The sequence below is a fragment of the Protopterus annectens genome, chromosome 6.part0 (assembly GCF_019279795.1).
Source record: "Protopterus annectens isolate FY-2018-M chromosome 6.part0, PAN1.0, whole genome shotgun sequence".
In the NCBI taxonomy this organism is placed as follows: domain Eukaryota; kingdom Metazoa; phylum Chordata; order Ceratodontiformes; family Protopteridae; genus Protopterus; species Protopterus annectens.
In genome coordinates this window covers 334,088,723-334,105,119 of record NC_056737.1, presented here as the reverse complement: position 1 = coordinate 334,105,119, position 16,397 = coordinate 334,088,723, and the positions used below count along the sequence as shown (strand labels likewise).

General features: G+C 44.6%; 1 protein-coding gene across 1 annotated transcript in view; it reads right to left on the bottom strand.

The window, feature by feature from the left end:
* Positions 1 to 16,397, bottom strand: part of SNX6 (sorting nexin 6) — a gene marked incomplete in the record, with an annotated part of 1,213,439 nt that overhangs the window by 795,014 nt on the left and 402,028 nt on the right. Inside the window, 1 exon segment of the mRNA XM_044074093.1 lies at positions 16,094 to 16,199. Coding sequence (XP_043930028.1) covers positions 16,094 to 16,199 — 106 coding nt within the window.

The following is a 16,397-nucleotide window of genomic DNA, read 5'->3' as shown; positions in this document are numbered from 1 at the left end:
ATCCAGCCCTAGACTTAGAATAAAGAGGAAGGTGGTAATGTTTAGAAAAAGTATGCACTGAACTCCAAGTCGCTGCCTCCAAAATGTCTTTTGTAGCTACCCCTTAGAAAGGCGTAGAAGTAGCAGTAGCCCTAGTGGAATGAGGCCTGATTCCAGCAGGAATCTCCTTACCATGATGGGAATAACAGAAAGAAATACAAAACCCAATCCATTTAGAAATAGTTTGTTTTGAAACAGGTTTACCCTGTGAACCCAAAGCAAAAGAAACAAACAACTGCTGAGACTGTCTGAACTCCTTGGTTCTGCTCAAATAATAACGCAACTGCCTGTGAATATCCAAAGTATGCAAAATTTTCTCCCTCTATTTTGGGGTTTGCATAAAAAGTAGGCAAATGAATAGTTTGATTTAAGGCCACACTAGAAACCACTTTAGGCATAAAGGAAGGATTAGTATGCAAAGATACCCTATCCTTATGAAAAATCAGGAAAGGCTCCACTGCCATGAGGGCCTGTAATTCAGAAACCCTTCTTGCAGAGGTAATGGCCAACAAAAAAGCAGTTTTCCATGACAAATACTTTAACTCGGCAGTAGCTGCAGGCTCAAAAGGTTGTAGAGTAAGTTTTTCCAACACAAAATTGAGATCCCAAGCAGGAGTAGGAGCTCTACGTGGGGGTCTTATATTCTTTGCCCCTCTAAGAAATTGCTTAAACCAAGGATGAGAGAATAAAGGAGGGTCACAATCATAGTGAGCAGAAATGGCTGCAGCATGGACCTTTATCGAGGAGAAAGACAAACCCTTGTCCAATAATTCAGTAAGATATTGAAGAGCAACACTTAAATCAGGTTTGGAGACATCAAAGTCCTTCCCTTTGCTCCAAATAAAAATCTCCTCCATTTATCAGTAAACTTTTCTGGTACTAGGCCTCCTGGCCTCCAAAATAACATTCAAAACTTGTTGTGGAAGCTGAGACCCTCCAGAGTCTAAAACAGAATATGCCAGGCTGTTAGATGCAGAGACTGAATCTTGACATTGAGGAAGTGACTGTCCTCTTGTGACAGAAGGTGCGGAATCAAAGGCAGAGGCCATGGAGGTTCTCGTACTAAACTCCTCAGGAGTGGGTACCAGTGTTGTCGAGGCCAATCCGGTGCTATCAAAATCATGGTTGGCTTGTCTTGTCTGACCTTCAAAAGTACTTTGGGAATAAGAGGCAGAGGTGGAAAGGCATATACATGCAGATTGTTCCAACTGAATGATAGAGCGTCCACCTTCCAAGCTGTGTGATGAAACATTTTTGTGCAAAACTTTGGCAACTGGTAATTTAGTGGAGAAGCGAACAGATCTATGTCTGGAGTTCCCCATAACACTGTCAACTTTCGAAATACATGAGGATCCAATTTCCACTCGTGAGGATCCACTATTTGTCTGCTCAACACATCTGCTAAGGAGTTCTGTGCTCCTGGTAGAAACCTTGCCTGAAGATTGAGGTGTAGATTGAGAGCAGTTTCCCACAGAATCATCGCTTGCCTGCAAAGAGGGTAAGAATGGGTTCCCCTTGCTTGTTGATGTACCACATGACAGTAGTGTTGTCTGTTTGAATCAACACCTGCCCTGGGTGAAGTAAATCTTTGAAAGCCATCAATGCAAACTGGACTGCTAACATTTCCTTCAAGTTGATATGCAAATGTTGGAGTTTGACAGGCCACGTGTTTTGCACCCATTTTCCATTGAGGTGTGCTCCCCAAGCCTTGTCCGAGGCATCTGTCGTTAGAATCTGACTCGCCTCTGGCCGGGTCACAGAGAGTCCCATGTTTAGGTGACATTCCTGAGCCCACCACAAAAACTCCTTCTGAATGCAAGGTATTATCTGAATGACAGTGTCTAGATCTTGGCAGTGCTGTGTCCATACATTTTTGAGATACCATTGAAGCTTCCTCATATGCAATTTGGCATTGGGAAGCACCAGAATACAAGATGCCATGAACCCCAAGGCTTGAAGGACTGTCCTTGCAGTCAGCCTGGACCGTAGAGACATTTGATGGAAATAAAGAGAAAGGCTTCTTTGTTTGTCCGGGGTCAAAAAGCCATCTGGGAAGCTGTATTCAGTCTCACACCCAGAAAGCACATGTCCTGAGAGGGTACTAGACTGGACTTTGTTTCATTCACAGAATACCCTAGGCATCTTAACACTGCCATCATATACTGTAGATGATGAAGAAGTTCGTCCTTTTCTTGTGCAATAATCAGGCAATCGTCCAAATAAGGATAAATCTGTATTCCTCTTAGTCTGAAAAAGGCTATCACTGGAGCCAGAACCTTTGTGAACACTCTGGGCAGTAGATAAGCCAAAGGGCAATGCAGAGAACTGATAATGTAAATTTCCAGCCCGAAAACGCAGGTACCTCCTGCAACTGGGCCTGATAGGAACATGAAGGTAAGCCTCTTTGAGATCCAGAGTAACCATCCAATGATCCTTTCCCAACAGAGGTAAAAGTTGTTGTAAAGTCAGCATCTTGAACTTTGGAATATCCAGGTAAGTGTTGAGGATAGATAAATCCAAAATTGGTCTCCACGTGTTCCCTTTCTTTGGAACTAGAAACAGGCGAGAATAAAATCCTAGGCCCACTTCTGACAGAGGAACTGGCTGTATAGCTCCTATTTAAAGAAGTAAAGAAATTTGTTTGTGAGCCTCTATCCTTTGCCGAGGAGGGACGTCTGGCATGCCTTTGAAAGGAGGCATGGTATGGAAATAGAACTTGTAACCTCGGTTTATAATGTCCAATACCCATTTGTCCTGGGTGACTAAATGCCAATTTTGCTTGAAAAGAGCCAACTTTCCTCCCAAAGGAGCTGCCAGGCAAGAAGAATCTGGCAGCTGAAAATGCCGGTCATTGGGCCTGTTTACGAAAGGACTGGCCCCTGCCCTCACCAGCAGATTGAGCAGGCGAACTCCATTGTCTCGGCCTGAAGGTACTCTGAGCTCTGCCCCTACCACGCCTAGATCTACTCCTAGACTGAGAATCAGAAGAAGGGTACGTCCACCCCTTAGTAGGCCAATTTCTACTAAACTTTGGAGGTTGCACCTGCAAAAAATCTTTAACAGTCTGCATAGACTTAGCCTTGTCTTCCATTTTCTTTAAGACTGACTCCACAGGAGGACCAAACAAAACTTCAGACTGTAAAGGGGCATCCAGAATTCCAGACTTAACATGCTCAGACAAATTCTGATCCTTAAGCCAGGCGTGCCTACGAATAACTGAACCAGTGGCAGCCACCCTGGAAGAAGCCTGTAAAGCATCAAAACCACATTGCAAAGAGTGCTTACCCACCTGTTCAGAAACATGCACTAAATCCTGCAATTCTTTACACTCTATGCCCTCTGCCAAAGCATCCACTTTAGATCTTAGCTGAGAAAGGAGGAAATTCTGATACTTCAACATATGAAACTGGCAGTTCAAAGCTCTCATAGCTAAAGTAGAAGAGGTATACACCTTCTTACCCCACCTATCCAAAGCTCTAGCTTCCTTATCCAGAGGAACCGGATTCTTAACAACAGAGGCTCTAACACCCTTAGGCCCCTGACTAATAGTTTCTGGGTCCGCCCTAGGACTCTTATACAGATTTTCTGGGTCCGCCCTAGGACTCTTATACAGATATTTATGAGCCTCAGGCACCCTATAATACCTGTCAGGTTTAACTGGGGCAGGAGGTACAGAATCTGGATTAAGGGAGGCTTCCGAGAAAACATCTGAAACAACATCCAAAACCGGAGGTATAGCTAAGGGTCTATGCTGTGGTAAAAACAAGAACTCCCTAAGACTCTTCCGTGAATCAGAGTAATCCTGTCCTTCCCACTTAAAATGCTCCCTCATGGAATGCAGAGTTTCTGAAAATGAAAAATCCTCTGGAGGAGAAGCAGAAGGAGTGGAATCCTCTGCATCAGAATCAGAATAAGGAGGGAAATCTTGAATGTCTTCAGCAGAAGACACTGAATCATCTGAGGCCTCCTCCAAACTTTCCAACTCTGGCTCCATCCTGGGCCTCTTATCAGGAGGGGGCATAGAACCTCTAATTAAAGTAATCAAATCCTCTGCCATTTTAAGCATGTGCTTTTTAGGCACAGACCCTGAAGAACCAGAACTGACACCAGAGGAAGGCAAAACAGACCTGCCCTTAGAAGCCTTAGAAACAGTAGCAGAAGACCTAATTACCTTAGGCATAGAAGGGAGAATAGTAACCTGAGAGGCCCCTTCAGCCTGACCTGCCTCCTGAGAGGCTACATCTTGTAAAATCAAAGTTTCCCCCTGGGACTCAACAGAAACTTCAGCCGGATCCACCTGTTCAGCTGTAGCTTCTAAAGGCCCGGCGTCCGAAACGGACGAATCATCCTGCCTAGGCTTTAAAGATTTGTCTTTGCGCTTCTTAGTAGAAGCGGGCGTCGGAACATCCGACGACATATTATAATTACGCCTTTTGCCAAAGACTAACCTAGCGCAATCTAACCTCCGTTTTATAGTGCGCTTATTAAACCTAGCACAAAACCGACACCCGACTACGTCGTGCTCCGGTCCCAAACAAGGAATACAAAGCGAGTGGTAATCCCTATGCGGTATCCGTTTCCCACAAGAAATACAATTATTCACTTTTTCTGACATCCGGTAAGTAACTGAGGCAAGAAAAAACAGAAATATTCCCAACGGGGTACTTAGCCCAACTTGGTATCGGTCTGAAACTCCGAAAACGAAAAATTTCAGAACGCCGAACGGCACTTGCAACGCTGCTTCTGCATTGGACCATGCGGCAAAAAAGACTGAGGATATGACGTCGGTCATGCGCCTTTATACCCTGACGCTCTGATGTCAGATCTAGGCGCCCATGACCGACGTCAGCCTAATACTTTGGTATTCGGGCCGACCGAGGACAGCGGACTACCCATAAGTAAGGACTGCAGCAATGTGAGATGAAGAACATCCTGGAACATACTTCCAGCTGCCATAACCATGCTCTCCTCCATATGCCAATTTAAAGCCACAATTAAACATCATCTGGCATCAAACTGGCTATGCCACTGTGACAAGCCTGGCTAAACCAACAACATGTATGTAATTTACTTATCTATTAGACATTGTTTACTTCTCCTGACTACAAACAGGGTAATTTCTATCCTGTATACTTGTCTATTCAATGTGAACCTATGTACCTTATGAAATATCCTACTTATAAAATTGTACTATTTTTAGTCTGAATGTATTTTTATCTGCGTTTTTATCTTTTATCTGCATTACTATTTTATATTATTTTTATATCTATGTCTTATTTCATTTTCCATTGTTCTTGTATATGTTGGAGTTTATCTCCCCGGGCCTCCGCTGTAAATGGACTTTGATCCAGTCGGACTATCCCAGTCAACAAATGTAAAATAAATAAATAAATTATATTATATATATATATATATATATATATATATATACATATATATATATATATATATATATATATATATATATATATATATATATACACATTATGTGTGTGTGTGCGCGCACGCACATGCGTGCTTGTGTGTGAACATTTAAGCACAGCCTCTTCTCATACATTCCCACACAACCCTTACATTTGTGAATTATTCTACTCAGGATTAACATGAGCTCTCTGTCCACAGCAATTGAATAAACTAAATAAAGCCTAAGGGACTCATGTGCCCCTAGGATCAACAGTTCTTAACTTTTACTTGAGCTGAGAATGTACAGTTTTGTACACTTACCATAAATGTAGCTGTTCGAGTGTATTCACTGTTGCAGTCATCACATTTGGGTTATCCCTTCAAGGGTAGCCCTCGGCCGGCCCAAATACCAGAGGCTTAGTATTTCTGCCTCGGTTGCTGTTGCTTCAGTACTGACGTCAGGTCGTCAGTAGTATAAAGTAAGGCAGCCAATGCCATTACATCAGTTTTTCTTGCCCTAACCTGTCAGGAGCCCCCAAGTGGAAGCCAGGTTCTGGTGGAAGAACCCCACCAGTAGAAAGTAAATATCAATATGTCCCTTGTAAGGAAAGAAAAGAAAGAAGAGGGGGGTGGATGGAGGGAAACCAGGACTGCAACAGTGAATACACTAGAACATCTACATTTATGGTAAGTGTACCCAACTGTACCATGTTCTGCATGTTTCACTGCTGCAGTCATCACATTTGGGTTGACTCCCAAAGCTGATGAAAAGGGTGGAGGCAATCAAGGAAACAAGGGGCTGGCTAGGATGCCCTGCAAGACTGCAGAGGCAAACCCTGCCCTGGATTTGGAGAAGATAGGCAGGTGGTAATGTTTGGTGAAGGTGGGAACAGATGTCCAGGTGGCAGACTCCAGGATGTCCCTGGTGGGTACTCCTCTGAAGAAAGCTGCAGAGGTGGAGGCTGCTCTGGTGGAGTGAGTCCTGACCCCCTTAGGGGGAGGCTTTCTGTGTTGTTTGTAGCAGAAATGGATGCAGTCTGCTATCCATTTGGAGATGGTTTGTTTAGAGATAACTTTGCCCTCTACCCCTGCAGCAAAACTAACCAGCAATTGATCAGACTTTCTGAAGGATTTATTCCTGTCTAGATATAATCTGAGCTGTCTGTGCACATCTAGAGAGTGCAGGATCCTTTCCCCCTTGTTCTGTGGGTTAGGGAAAAAGGTGGGCAAATGAATGGATTGGTTGAGAGCCACATTGGACACCACTTTGGGCATGAAGGATGGGTTAGTCCTGTGGGATACCCTGTCAGCATGAAAGATGAAGGGTTCCACAGCCATGAGTGCTTGCAGCTTGGAGACCCTTCTGTATGACGTGACGGCCAGAAGGAAAGCCGTCTTCCAGAAGAGAAATGTTAGCTCTGCTGAAGAAGAAGATTCAAAGGGGGGAGGGTGAGCTTTTCCAACACAAAGTTAAGGTCCCAAGCTGGGGTTGGTGCTCTTCTGGGTAGCCTCAAGTTGCTAGCCCCTCTTAAGGAACTGTTTGATCACAGGATGTGAGAAAAGGGGCTGCTCAGTGGGAAAATGAGCAGAGACAGCCAAGGCATGAATTTTAATAGAGGAAAAGGAGAGTCTACTGTGTAGCAGATCAGCTACGTAATCCAGTATGAGAGATAGGGAGGGCTGTGCCATATTGGCTCCCTTAGCCTGAATCCAGGTGCAGAACCTTTTCCATTTGTTAGCATAAGACTTCCTAGTGCTGGGGCGTCTGGCCTCACGTATAACATTCTAGAACCTGTTTGCTGAGGTTGGCAGATTGATCGGGGGTTAGGGAATAAGCCAAGCTGCCAAACTGAGTGCCTGCAATTGGGGATGCTGAATTCCCCTTCCCACTGGGTCATGAGATTTGGAATCAGGAGGGAGATGCCAAGGTGGCAGAGGGGACAGGCTGCGCAGCAAGGGGTACCAGTGCTGGCGAGGCCAGTCTGGAGCTATAAGAATTGTCCTTGTTTTTTTCCCCTTTATTTTGAGCAGTACCCTGGGGAAGAGAGGTAGTGGAGGAAAGGCATAGACCGATAAGAGTGACCCAGGGGAAGGACAGGGCATCCACTTTCCAAGCCATGCAGTGATGCTCCCTGGCGCAGAGCTTGCTGAGCTGAGGGTTGGTGTGGGAGACAAAGAGGTCAACCTTGTGGGTGCCCATTTCTGAGTTATTAGGGCGAAGGTTCTTCTGCTGAGCTGCCACTCGTGTGGGTCCAGAAGATTTGTGCTTAAGTGGTCCGCCAGAGAGTTGAGAGAACCCAGCAGGAATTGTGCTAACAGGTGGAGTTGCATGGCAAAGGCTATGTGCCAAAGGGTCATGGCCAGCCTGCATAGAGGGCAGGACAGAGTCCATCCCTGCTTGTTGACATACCACATCACAGACATGTCTGTTTTGATCAGGAGAGCCCCTGGGGAAAGAAGGGGCTTGAAAGCTATCAAGGCGTGCTGGACAGCTATCATCTCTTTTTGGTTGATGTGCAGATGGATTTGCTGTGGGCTCCATTGGCCCTGTATGCACCTGCCATCCAGGTGCGCACCCCAAAATATGATGAGTATCTGGTGAGGGTCTGGGCAGTGTGAGGTGGTGAGAAAGGTAGCCTTTTGTTGAGGGAGCATGCTGTTTCCCACTGAAGAAAATCTTTTCTGAGGCAAGGTATTACAGGTATAAAAAAGAGTCTCGAGGTTTGAGAATGTTGACACCAAAGCTTTTTAGGTACCACTGAAGTTTCCTCATATGCAGTCTGGCATATGGAAGGAATAGAATGCAAGATGCCATGAACCCCAGAGCTTGCAGGATTTTCCTTGCAGATAGTTTGGGTCTGGTGGCTAGTTGAGAGAAGTAGGCTGTCAGGAAGGTTTGCTTTTCTGGTGTAAGGAATGCCATCTGGGATGCTGTGTCCAGGCTTGCTCCAGGAATATAATACTTTGGGTGGGTACCCGTTTGGATTTCTTTTCACTGATAGTGTACCCTAGGGAGGTTAATAGGGACTTTACAAAGGCCAGGTGCTTGAGCAGCTTTTCCTGGCTGGCTGCCTGAATTAGGCAGTCATCCAAGTATGGGTAAATCTGGATATTCCTTTGTCTGCAAAAGGCAATGGCTGGAGCCAGACATTTTGTGAAAACTCTGGGAGCAGTAGATAAACCAAAGGGAAGCGCAGAGAACTGAAAGTGCTGAGATCCTGCCCTGAAACGGAGATATTTCCTGCAGGATTCCCTGATAGGGATGTGGAGGTAGACCTCCTTTAGGGTCTAGGGTGGCTAGCCAAGCATCCTTGGCGAACATGGGTAGCAGCTGCTGGAGGGTGAGCATTTTGAATTCTGGGATCACCAGAAAGGTGTTTGGAATGGATAGATTGAGGATGGGGTGCCAGGTGCCCTCTTTCCTGGGTACCAGAAAAAGGAGTAGAAACCTTGACCTTTCTATTCTGCAGGAATGTGCTCTACTGCCGTCATGGAGAACAGGGAAAGGACTTGCTTTTGTGCCACTGCCCACTGTTTGGAGGTAGAACTGGGAACCCTTTTTTTGAGTTGGAAGGGTGTGGAAAGAAAATCTGTATCCCTGGGACACTACGCTGCGAACCCAGTGGTCGTTGGTAATGGTGGCCAGGTGTTTGCATGAAAGGAGAGTTTTCCTCCTGGGGTACGTTGAGGTGGGCAGAGGGAGGGGGTGGGGGAGGAGAGTCATTCTGAGTTCTTATCATAAGGGGGTGGCTTAGAACTCCCTGGTTTTGAAGTGGAGGTAGTCCACTGCTTAGATCTCTGCATTCCCTGTGGCTGCTGTCTGTGGGGTCTGGTTCCCCGGGGTCTGGGCTGAACTGACCTGGTGGGAGCAGGAAAGGACCAGTGCTTGGAGGGGCAATGCCTGCTGAACCTGGGTGGCTGCACCTGTAAGAAATCCTTAACTGTCTGAAATAGATTTTGCTTTTTCTTCCATCCTTTTTAAACATCTTCTGCCTTAGTGCCATATAAGTTTGTCTTTGTGCAAGGGGGCATCCAATAATTTAGATTTAACATGGTTTGGCAAGGGCTGTTCCTTAAGCCATGCATGCCTTCTAAGGACAGAACCGGTGACTGCTGTCCTGTAAGAAGCTTCTAGGGCATCAAAACCACAGTGCAAGGTGCGTTTAGTTACTTGGCTTGCAGAATGCATTAACTCTTGTAACTCTTTAGATTCTGCACAAGCAGGAAAGGAAGACATTTTTTGTTTGAGCAGGTCCAGGGTATGTTGCTGAAATTTTAGCGTATGGAACTGACAATTTAGTCCTCTGATAGCAAGAGTAGCTGAGCTGTATACTTTTTTTTACCCCATCTGTCTTCGTGCACGGGAATCCCTATCTGAGGGGGTGGGATTCTTAGCAGAGGTTGCTTTAATTCCTTTAGGCCCTTGAAAAATGACCTCAGGGTCAGCAGAAGGATTTTTAAAAAGAAACTTGTGCGAGTCAGGGACTCTGTAATACCAGTCTGATTTTCTGGGTGCAGGAGGAAGGGTGTCAGGAGTCCAGCTGGATTCCAGGAAAAACAACCTCCACAGCATCTAGGACTGGGGGGATGGCCAAGGGTCTGTGCTGTGGAAGATCTAGGAATTCAGAGTCTCTTTTTAGGCTGAGGGTAGTTCTGACTTTCCCATTGGAAGTGCTCCCTTAAGGTGTGAAGGGTTTCCCCAAAGGAAAAATCCTCTGGGGTGAGGCTAAAGGAATGGAATCCTCTGCATCAGAATCTTCATAAGCAAAGAGGGGTTGCATGTCTTCAAACCGAGATGTATGAGTCATTGTACTCGTGTTCAGACAAAACTACAGGGGATAGATCTCTTTCTTTTGAAAGGGGTAGCTTGCCTTCCCCTGATCAGCATGATGAGGTCTTCTGCCATTTTAAGCATTTGAGACTGAGGCAAGGAAGCAGGTGCCTGAGATTGGGTCGTCGGTTTCTTGCGTGTGGTCCATAACCTGGGCCTAAGAAACTCGGTAGTTTTCGAAAGAAGGTAGTCGTGAAAGAAGTTGTCTGTGTCGAGAAACAGTAGTGCGAAGGACTTCCTCGGAAGCCGGTGTCTGCTCAGCGGCTCCGGACCCATCCAAGGTGGAGACGACCGCAGGATCCTTAGTCGAAGAAGAGTTTTGCGGTATACCGGACTCCAAAAGAGTCTCAGTAGCAAGTAGCAGACTGAGAATCCACAGAAGCGGGCATCAGGGGCTGCGAAAGCACCTTACTGAGGACTGTAGGAAAACTGAGGACTAGCTTAACGGAACAGTCGTCAGCAGTTTTGGACCTGTGCAGCCTGTCTCCGTCTTTATCCTTACATTCGGCAGTTGGATGTCTTACCGAAGCCATATCGAAATCAGAGAACAGAGAGCGAAATTATCTAGCTACAATAAGGGCCCGACGATGTATAGTTCTGGCATTGAACAAAGCACAAAAGTGACAGCGGGGGATGTCGTGGTCTGGGCCTAAACAGGTGACGCAGTAAGAATAGAAGTCTTGGTGTGGTATTTGCTTTCCATAGGCAAAACCAACTGTTAACTTTTTCTGACATCGGTTAGAGCAAAAAAAAAAAAAGGATCCTCAACGGAGTACTTAGCTTTAGAAGACTTCAACTTTAGTTTGAAAACGAAAACTCTGGTAGCGGACAACCAGCACTTGTGCGAACTGCTTCTGCTTCGGGCTCCTCGGCAAGAAAGACCGATGTAATGGCGTCGGCTGCCTGTTTTTATACCGCTGACTACCTGCCGTCAGTCCTGGAGCGACAGCAACCGACACAGAAATACCAAGCCTCTGGTATTCAGGCCGACTGAGGGCTACACATGGCAGGATAACCAAAATGTGATGACTGCAACAGTGAAACATGAAGAACATCCAAAGTGCAAGAAAGTAATCCCATTACTTTCTCGTCATGGTATTAGAAACCCAAAAGATTTGGAGAAATTAAAAAAGGAGAGACAAGAAACTAAAACAGGCAGTGGTGACTTTCCACCATAACCCCCAGGTACCGCTTGTGTGTCTTTTGAAATTGGGAAGGTGGAAGTAGACATCTCAGCAATTTAGAGGCATTAGAAGTGCATGAGGCCAAGGAATAGCAATAAAGCTTGCAGAGTTAACATTTTGAATTCTATTATGTTTAGGAACACGTTTAGCCTTGAAAATCTAGACCAAGTCTCCAGAACCCACATTTTCTTGATGCAAGGAACAATCTTCAATAAAGCACTTTTGCCTCCTGCCTTCAAAGGACAGGTTCTATAGTTAAATGATCTGCCATTTCTACTAGGAGGGGGCCACCTTACAATTCTTGGCCTTTTTGTATAAACAGAAGGTCTCAATTTCTTTTGGTCTGGCCAGAAGCTACATCCTCTGCAGATAACCTACAACATCCACTGGAACATGGTTACGCTGGACAGATACTGGTAATAGCAGGCCAGTTCTCTATAGAGGACTAATGTGGAACAAAGAGGGGGTAGGCAATTAAGACTGGGATCCCAATTTAGGGGTGAGCTGGAGAGAGAGAAGGCTGGTACAGTTATAGAGAAACCTTGCTGAGGGATGAATCCTGAATGCGCCTGACTTTCCTCTACTGTGTTGCTGCCATCTTCTCTTCGGTGTGGCCTTTCTACCTTTGGGCTGCTTGCCTCAACCCTGCCTCCAGCAGTAAGATCAAACAGAAAATTTCCTTTGTATTTGGGAACATATGCTTCATAGAAACACAGACGTTCCAAGGCCACCAAGTTGTATGACCATTCATGTCTTGCCAGTACCCTTCCTCATGCCAAATCTTCATTCTCCATGAGGGCCATACCAGTCAATCCTGCAGTAAATTTTTGGTTACCCATCTAATCAACCAGACTATGTTTAAAGGAAAATAGTAATATTTGTTTAATCAACTCCTGTACTTTTTAAAATGCAAGAAAAGGGCCGTCAAGCAAATCCTCATCTAGGATGGCATTAACTGGGACCACTCTTGTTTGGCATCTACTTCTCTGAAGTACAGGCCAACACTAAGGGACTCTGGCTAACAAAGTTTGCAGATGACTGCAAACTGGGAGCCATTATTGAATTCCCAAATGATGTGGATATTCTACAAAAGGGCCTTACAGAAACAGATGCCTGGTGCCAGTGCCATGGGCTCAAGCTTAATGCCAAGAAATGTATAGTTATCCCCTTTGGAAAAAAACATGCACCCATGAATTAGCACATAGGTGGCAGGACACTAAACATCGAAAGTGTGATGAGAGACTTAGGGACACAGGTGGACAGTGGTCTCACTTTCGATAACCACATCGCCACAACAGTCAGTAAATCCTTCTATGTGGCACACCTCATCACTAAGGGCTTGTCATCCAGAAAAAAGAAGGTTATTGTCCCATTGTACTCATCCCTCATTAGACCCATTATAGAGAATAATGCCCCATTTGGTATGTACCTCACAAGACATCTGCAACAGCTGGAAAGGCCACAGAAATACCTCACTAAAAGAATCACAGGCCTAAAGCAGATGCCATATGCTGACAGTCTAAAAAAACTCCAGCTATACTCTGTGGCATATCGTCTACTCAGAGGCGATCTCTGCTTAACATACAAGGCCATGTCAAACCCTGAGCTATTAGACATGCTCCACTTAAAGAAATCCCAATCCCTCAGAGCCACACGCTCCAGGGATCTACACCTTGTCATCACAATGAGCAAAATATGCTGGAGGGATAGGTTCCTGACCCAGAGACTCCCCCATACTCTGGAATAGACTGCCCATATATGTCAAGCAGAGCACCTCATTGGCCCTCTTCAAAAGGAACCTTGACGATTGGATGAGAGATAGGAAATTCACCCCGGGGATCATGTCAGTCGCCCTGCTAGACAGGAGTCCAGAGAAGTAAATATTGTGGGAAGAAATATCCAGGGAATTTGTTATGGCTAGGCTTGCATAGGCCCTAGGGCCGTTAGCCTAGTACAAACCTATGAACCTATTAAAGCATTGCACCTTCATGTCCTCAGCCCAGAAGGTCTCTTGACAGACCTCGCGTCAGCAGAGCTGAATGCTGCATCACACCCACATTAGACATGTTTGCCCAGCAATATACAAGTTTCCTTCAAATGTTTTATCTTGTACTTGCCCAATAACCATTCTGGACATATCAGATGACATGCTTCTGGTACTTCAGAATGTCGGTCTGGTAATTTACAGCCCAGGAGTAAAGGATTACTGAAGTGTACACTTTCTTCCTAAACTAGGGAAGTATTTTACTTTCCTTATTGATAGGAAAATATTACATCTTGGAGACACAATTCTACTCACTCTGCAATTTCCAGTTTTTATATATGAATTTGTGAAACGTTTGTACTCTAAGAAAACAAACAGGCTTCTTGGGGAAGGGGATTGGGAATCTAGGTCAGAGGATGCAGCTTCAAAAGCGTCAAGAAGATCTCCTTATTGGAGGAATAGCTACAAGGTTTAGTAGGCCCTAGTCACAGACAGTCCAGTCACCATTTCTGGGAGGCAGAGGCTTCTATTTGCAGCCATTTCAAGTGCGCCATCATTAAATGAGACAATGCCCCAAATAAAATGTCCTCTGGGTGACAAAGGACACCAAAGTGCCCTCACTGTATTTTATAAACCTGGGGGGGGGGGGGGTTATCGTGATCTTCAGTCTAGGACCGCCTCCTACTCTGAATCAGAGGAATCTGAGCCTCAAGAAAGAGAGGTATCCTCTCCTTCCTCTAAAGTAGGACTTCCAGACACAGAGGGCTTATCAGATGCTGGTGGCATAAAAAAAAAAAAAAAAAAAAAAGAAACCCTTTGTCAAATCAGCTCAGTTCTGATAGGGACATTGTCTGGAGTGACAGAAGGGTTATCTACCAGGAAGCAGCTGCTTAGCTTACCAAGTACCTGGGCCTCGAGCATCAGGGTGTTGGGTGGACAGAAAACAGCCAGGGATTTGTAAACCCAAGGAGAGAGATCCTGAATTCATATATGTGGGGTAGACATTAACTGATCAACTCCCATGGAGGAATCAGTTTTCCTCTTCTTTAGTAATGGGTAGTGCTTTGTGGCACACAACCAGGAACTAATATTCAACACCGAGTTTTAGGCCTAATCTTCAATCTAATGGAATGTGCCATGGTCGAAAGCATGTCAGCCTCTAAACTGGCAATGCCAGCTGCCTCAGTGGTAACAGGAGTCAGGGCAAAAGGCTGCTTGAGTGCCACTGCAGGGTTTACACCCTAGGACCTTGAAGCCTCCTGAACAGTAGGACCCTGAAGCCTCCTGAACAGTTCAATGATTTCCATAACCTTCTATTTTTCTGGCATTCTTCACATAGTGTTTCTTTATAGAAGGAATATCCGTGCTTCTCTACTGCTCTGGGTCTGCAGACATGGCAGAGTGGCTTAAGGTCACAAGATTTCTCCTAGTCCAACAGGAATGTCAATCTTCCAGGCTTTCCTTTAAAGTGCTGAGATGAAAGCACTGACAGAAACTACAACTGGTTAACAATGAGCTCCAGATTTGGTGTGTTAACTCACTTCTGCAGACACACAGGTCTGCTTTTTCTAGGGTGGAAATTCCCTGCACCTCCATGTGTCACATTAACAACCTAGACATCCACTTTTAGAAATTTATTAAGCACAATAAACAGTACGTATGAATCAAAACAAAACTATCCACAGTTGGTGACTTATCTAGCTCCTGATGTTATGTAGTCGTCAACATGAATGGATTTTGGACTGTGACACAGTCCCTTAATGTTAAAAGGAAACATGGAAAGAAAGAACCAAAGATAGTGGACACCATCTACATTTTAGGCATACGGAGGATACCAGAGATAACATCTCGGTGAACTGAAATTGTATCTCACACTCAACCTCCAAAGGTACAACAGCAGTTGGAGCCACCAAAAAAGTAATCTAAACTAAGGGTTAACAAAAGCTGACTTTGCAGAGTAAACACCTTCAGTTCTGAAAGGACAGAGGTGCACAAAGTTGTTGCACACTGCCTTAAAAGGGACCTTCTAAGGTATTTTTTTTTTTGCCCAGCTTCTTAGTATACCTGAGTCCCTGCTCACTGAAGTGGAAGGTAGGTCTCCCATCAAACTGAGGCAAACACCCTTTGTCCTAGCACAAGTAGACTGTTTATGCTCTAAAGAAAAGTCTTAAGCATTTGTCTGAAAAAAGGAGCCTTTTTGGGCAGAGAACACCTTATGAGAAGGGCCAACACAGACTATCATAATACAGGAGAAAATCCTTTGCAGTATAAATATGAAAACGTATGAATGCTCTCTGTAGCAAAAACTGTTGCTGGCACAGATACTTCTCCCCTTATGCTGCTTATTCTACTGATGTTCATGGTGTAGAGCAGATTGGCCCCTCTATGCAGACAATAGAAAAAAAAAAAAGTTATGCAGTGGTCAGAAGGTCAGGCATCCATTTATGACAATTCTCACTTGTTCTATACAACAATGAAATTTATTCTGAACACACGTACGTTACTAAACTAAATCTATATGCATTTTAGACGTGGCTGACATTTTCCAGTGCTCTGCAACGGTCTGCATGCAACCAGCTTAATTAGCTGAACTACTTCTTAGGATATTTAGAGTAAAAAAAAAAAAAAAAAAAAAAAAAGTACAACACATACTTTTGTGAGATCTTGTCATTCTGTCTGACTTGGAAGATGCATCTTTAACTCTGTTGTGGTACTCTAAAAGGAATGTCTTCTCATGCTCAAAAAAATCATCTATGTCCTAAAGAAAAACGGAAGAAACTATAAGAGCTAGTGAATACCAAACACTAACCTGTAATATTCAGGAAAAAAAAAACTTGTACAACTTAATGCCAGTAAATTCATTTTCTTTTTTTTTTCAATAATAAATCTTTATTATTTTATCAATTTTTTTATACAGCAAAGAAAAAAAGCTACAAATAATACCCAAATTAAATTA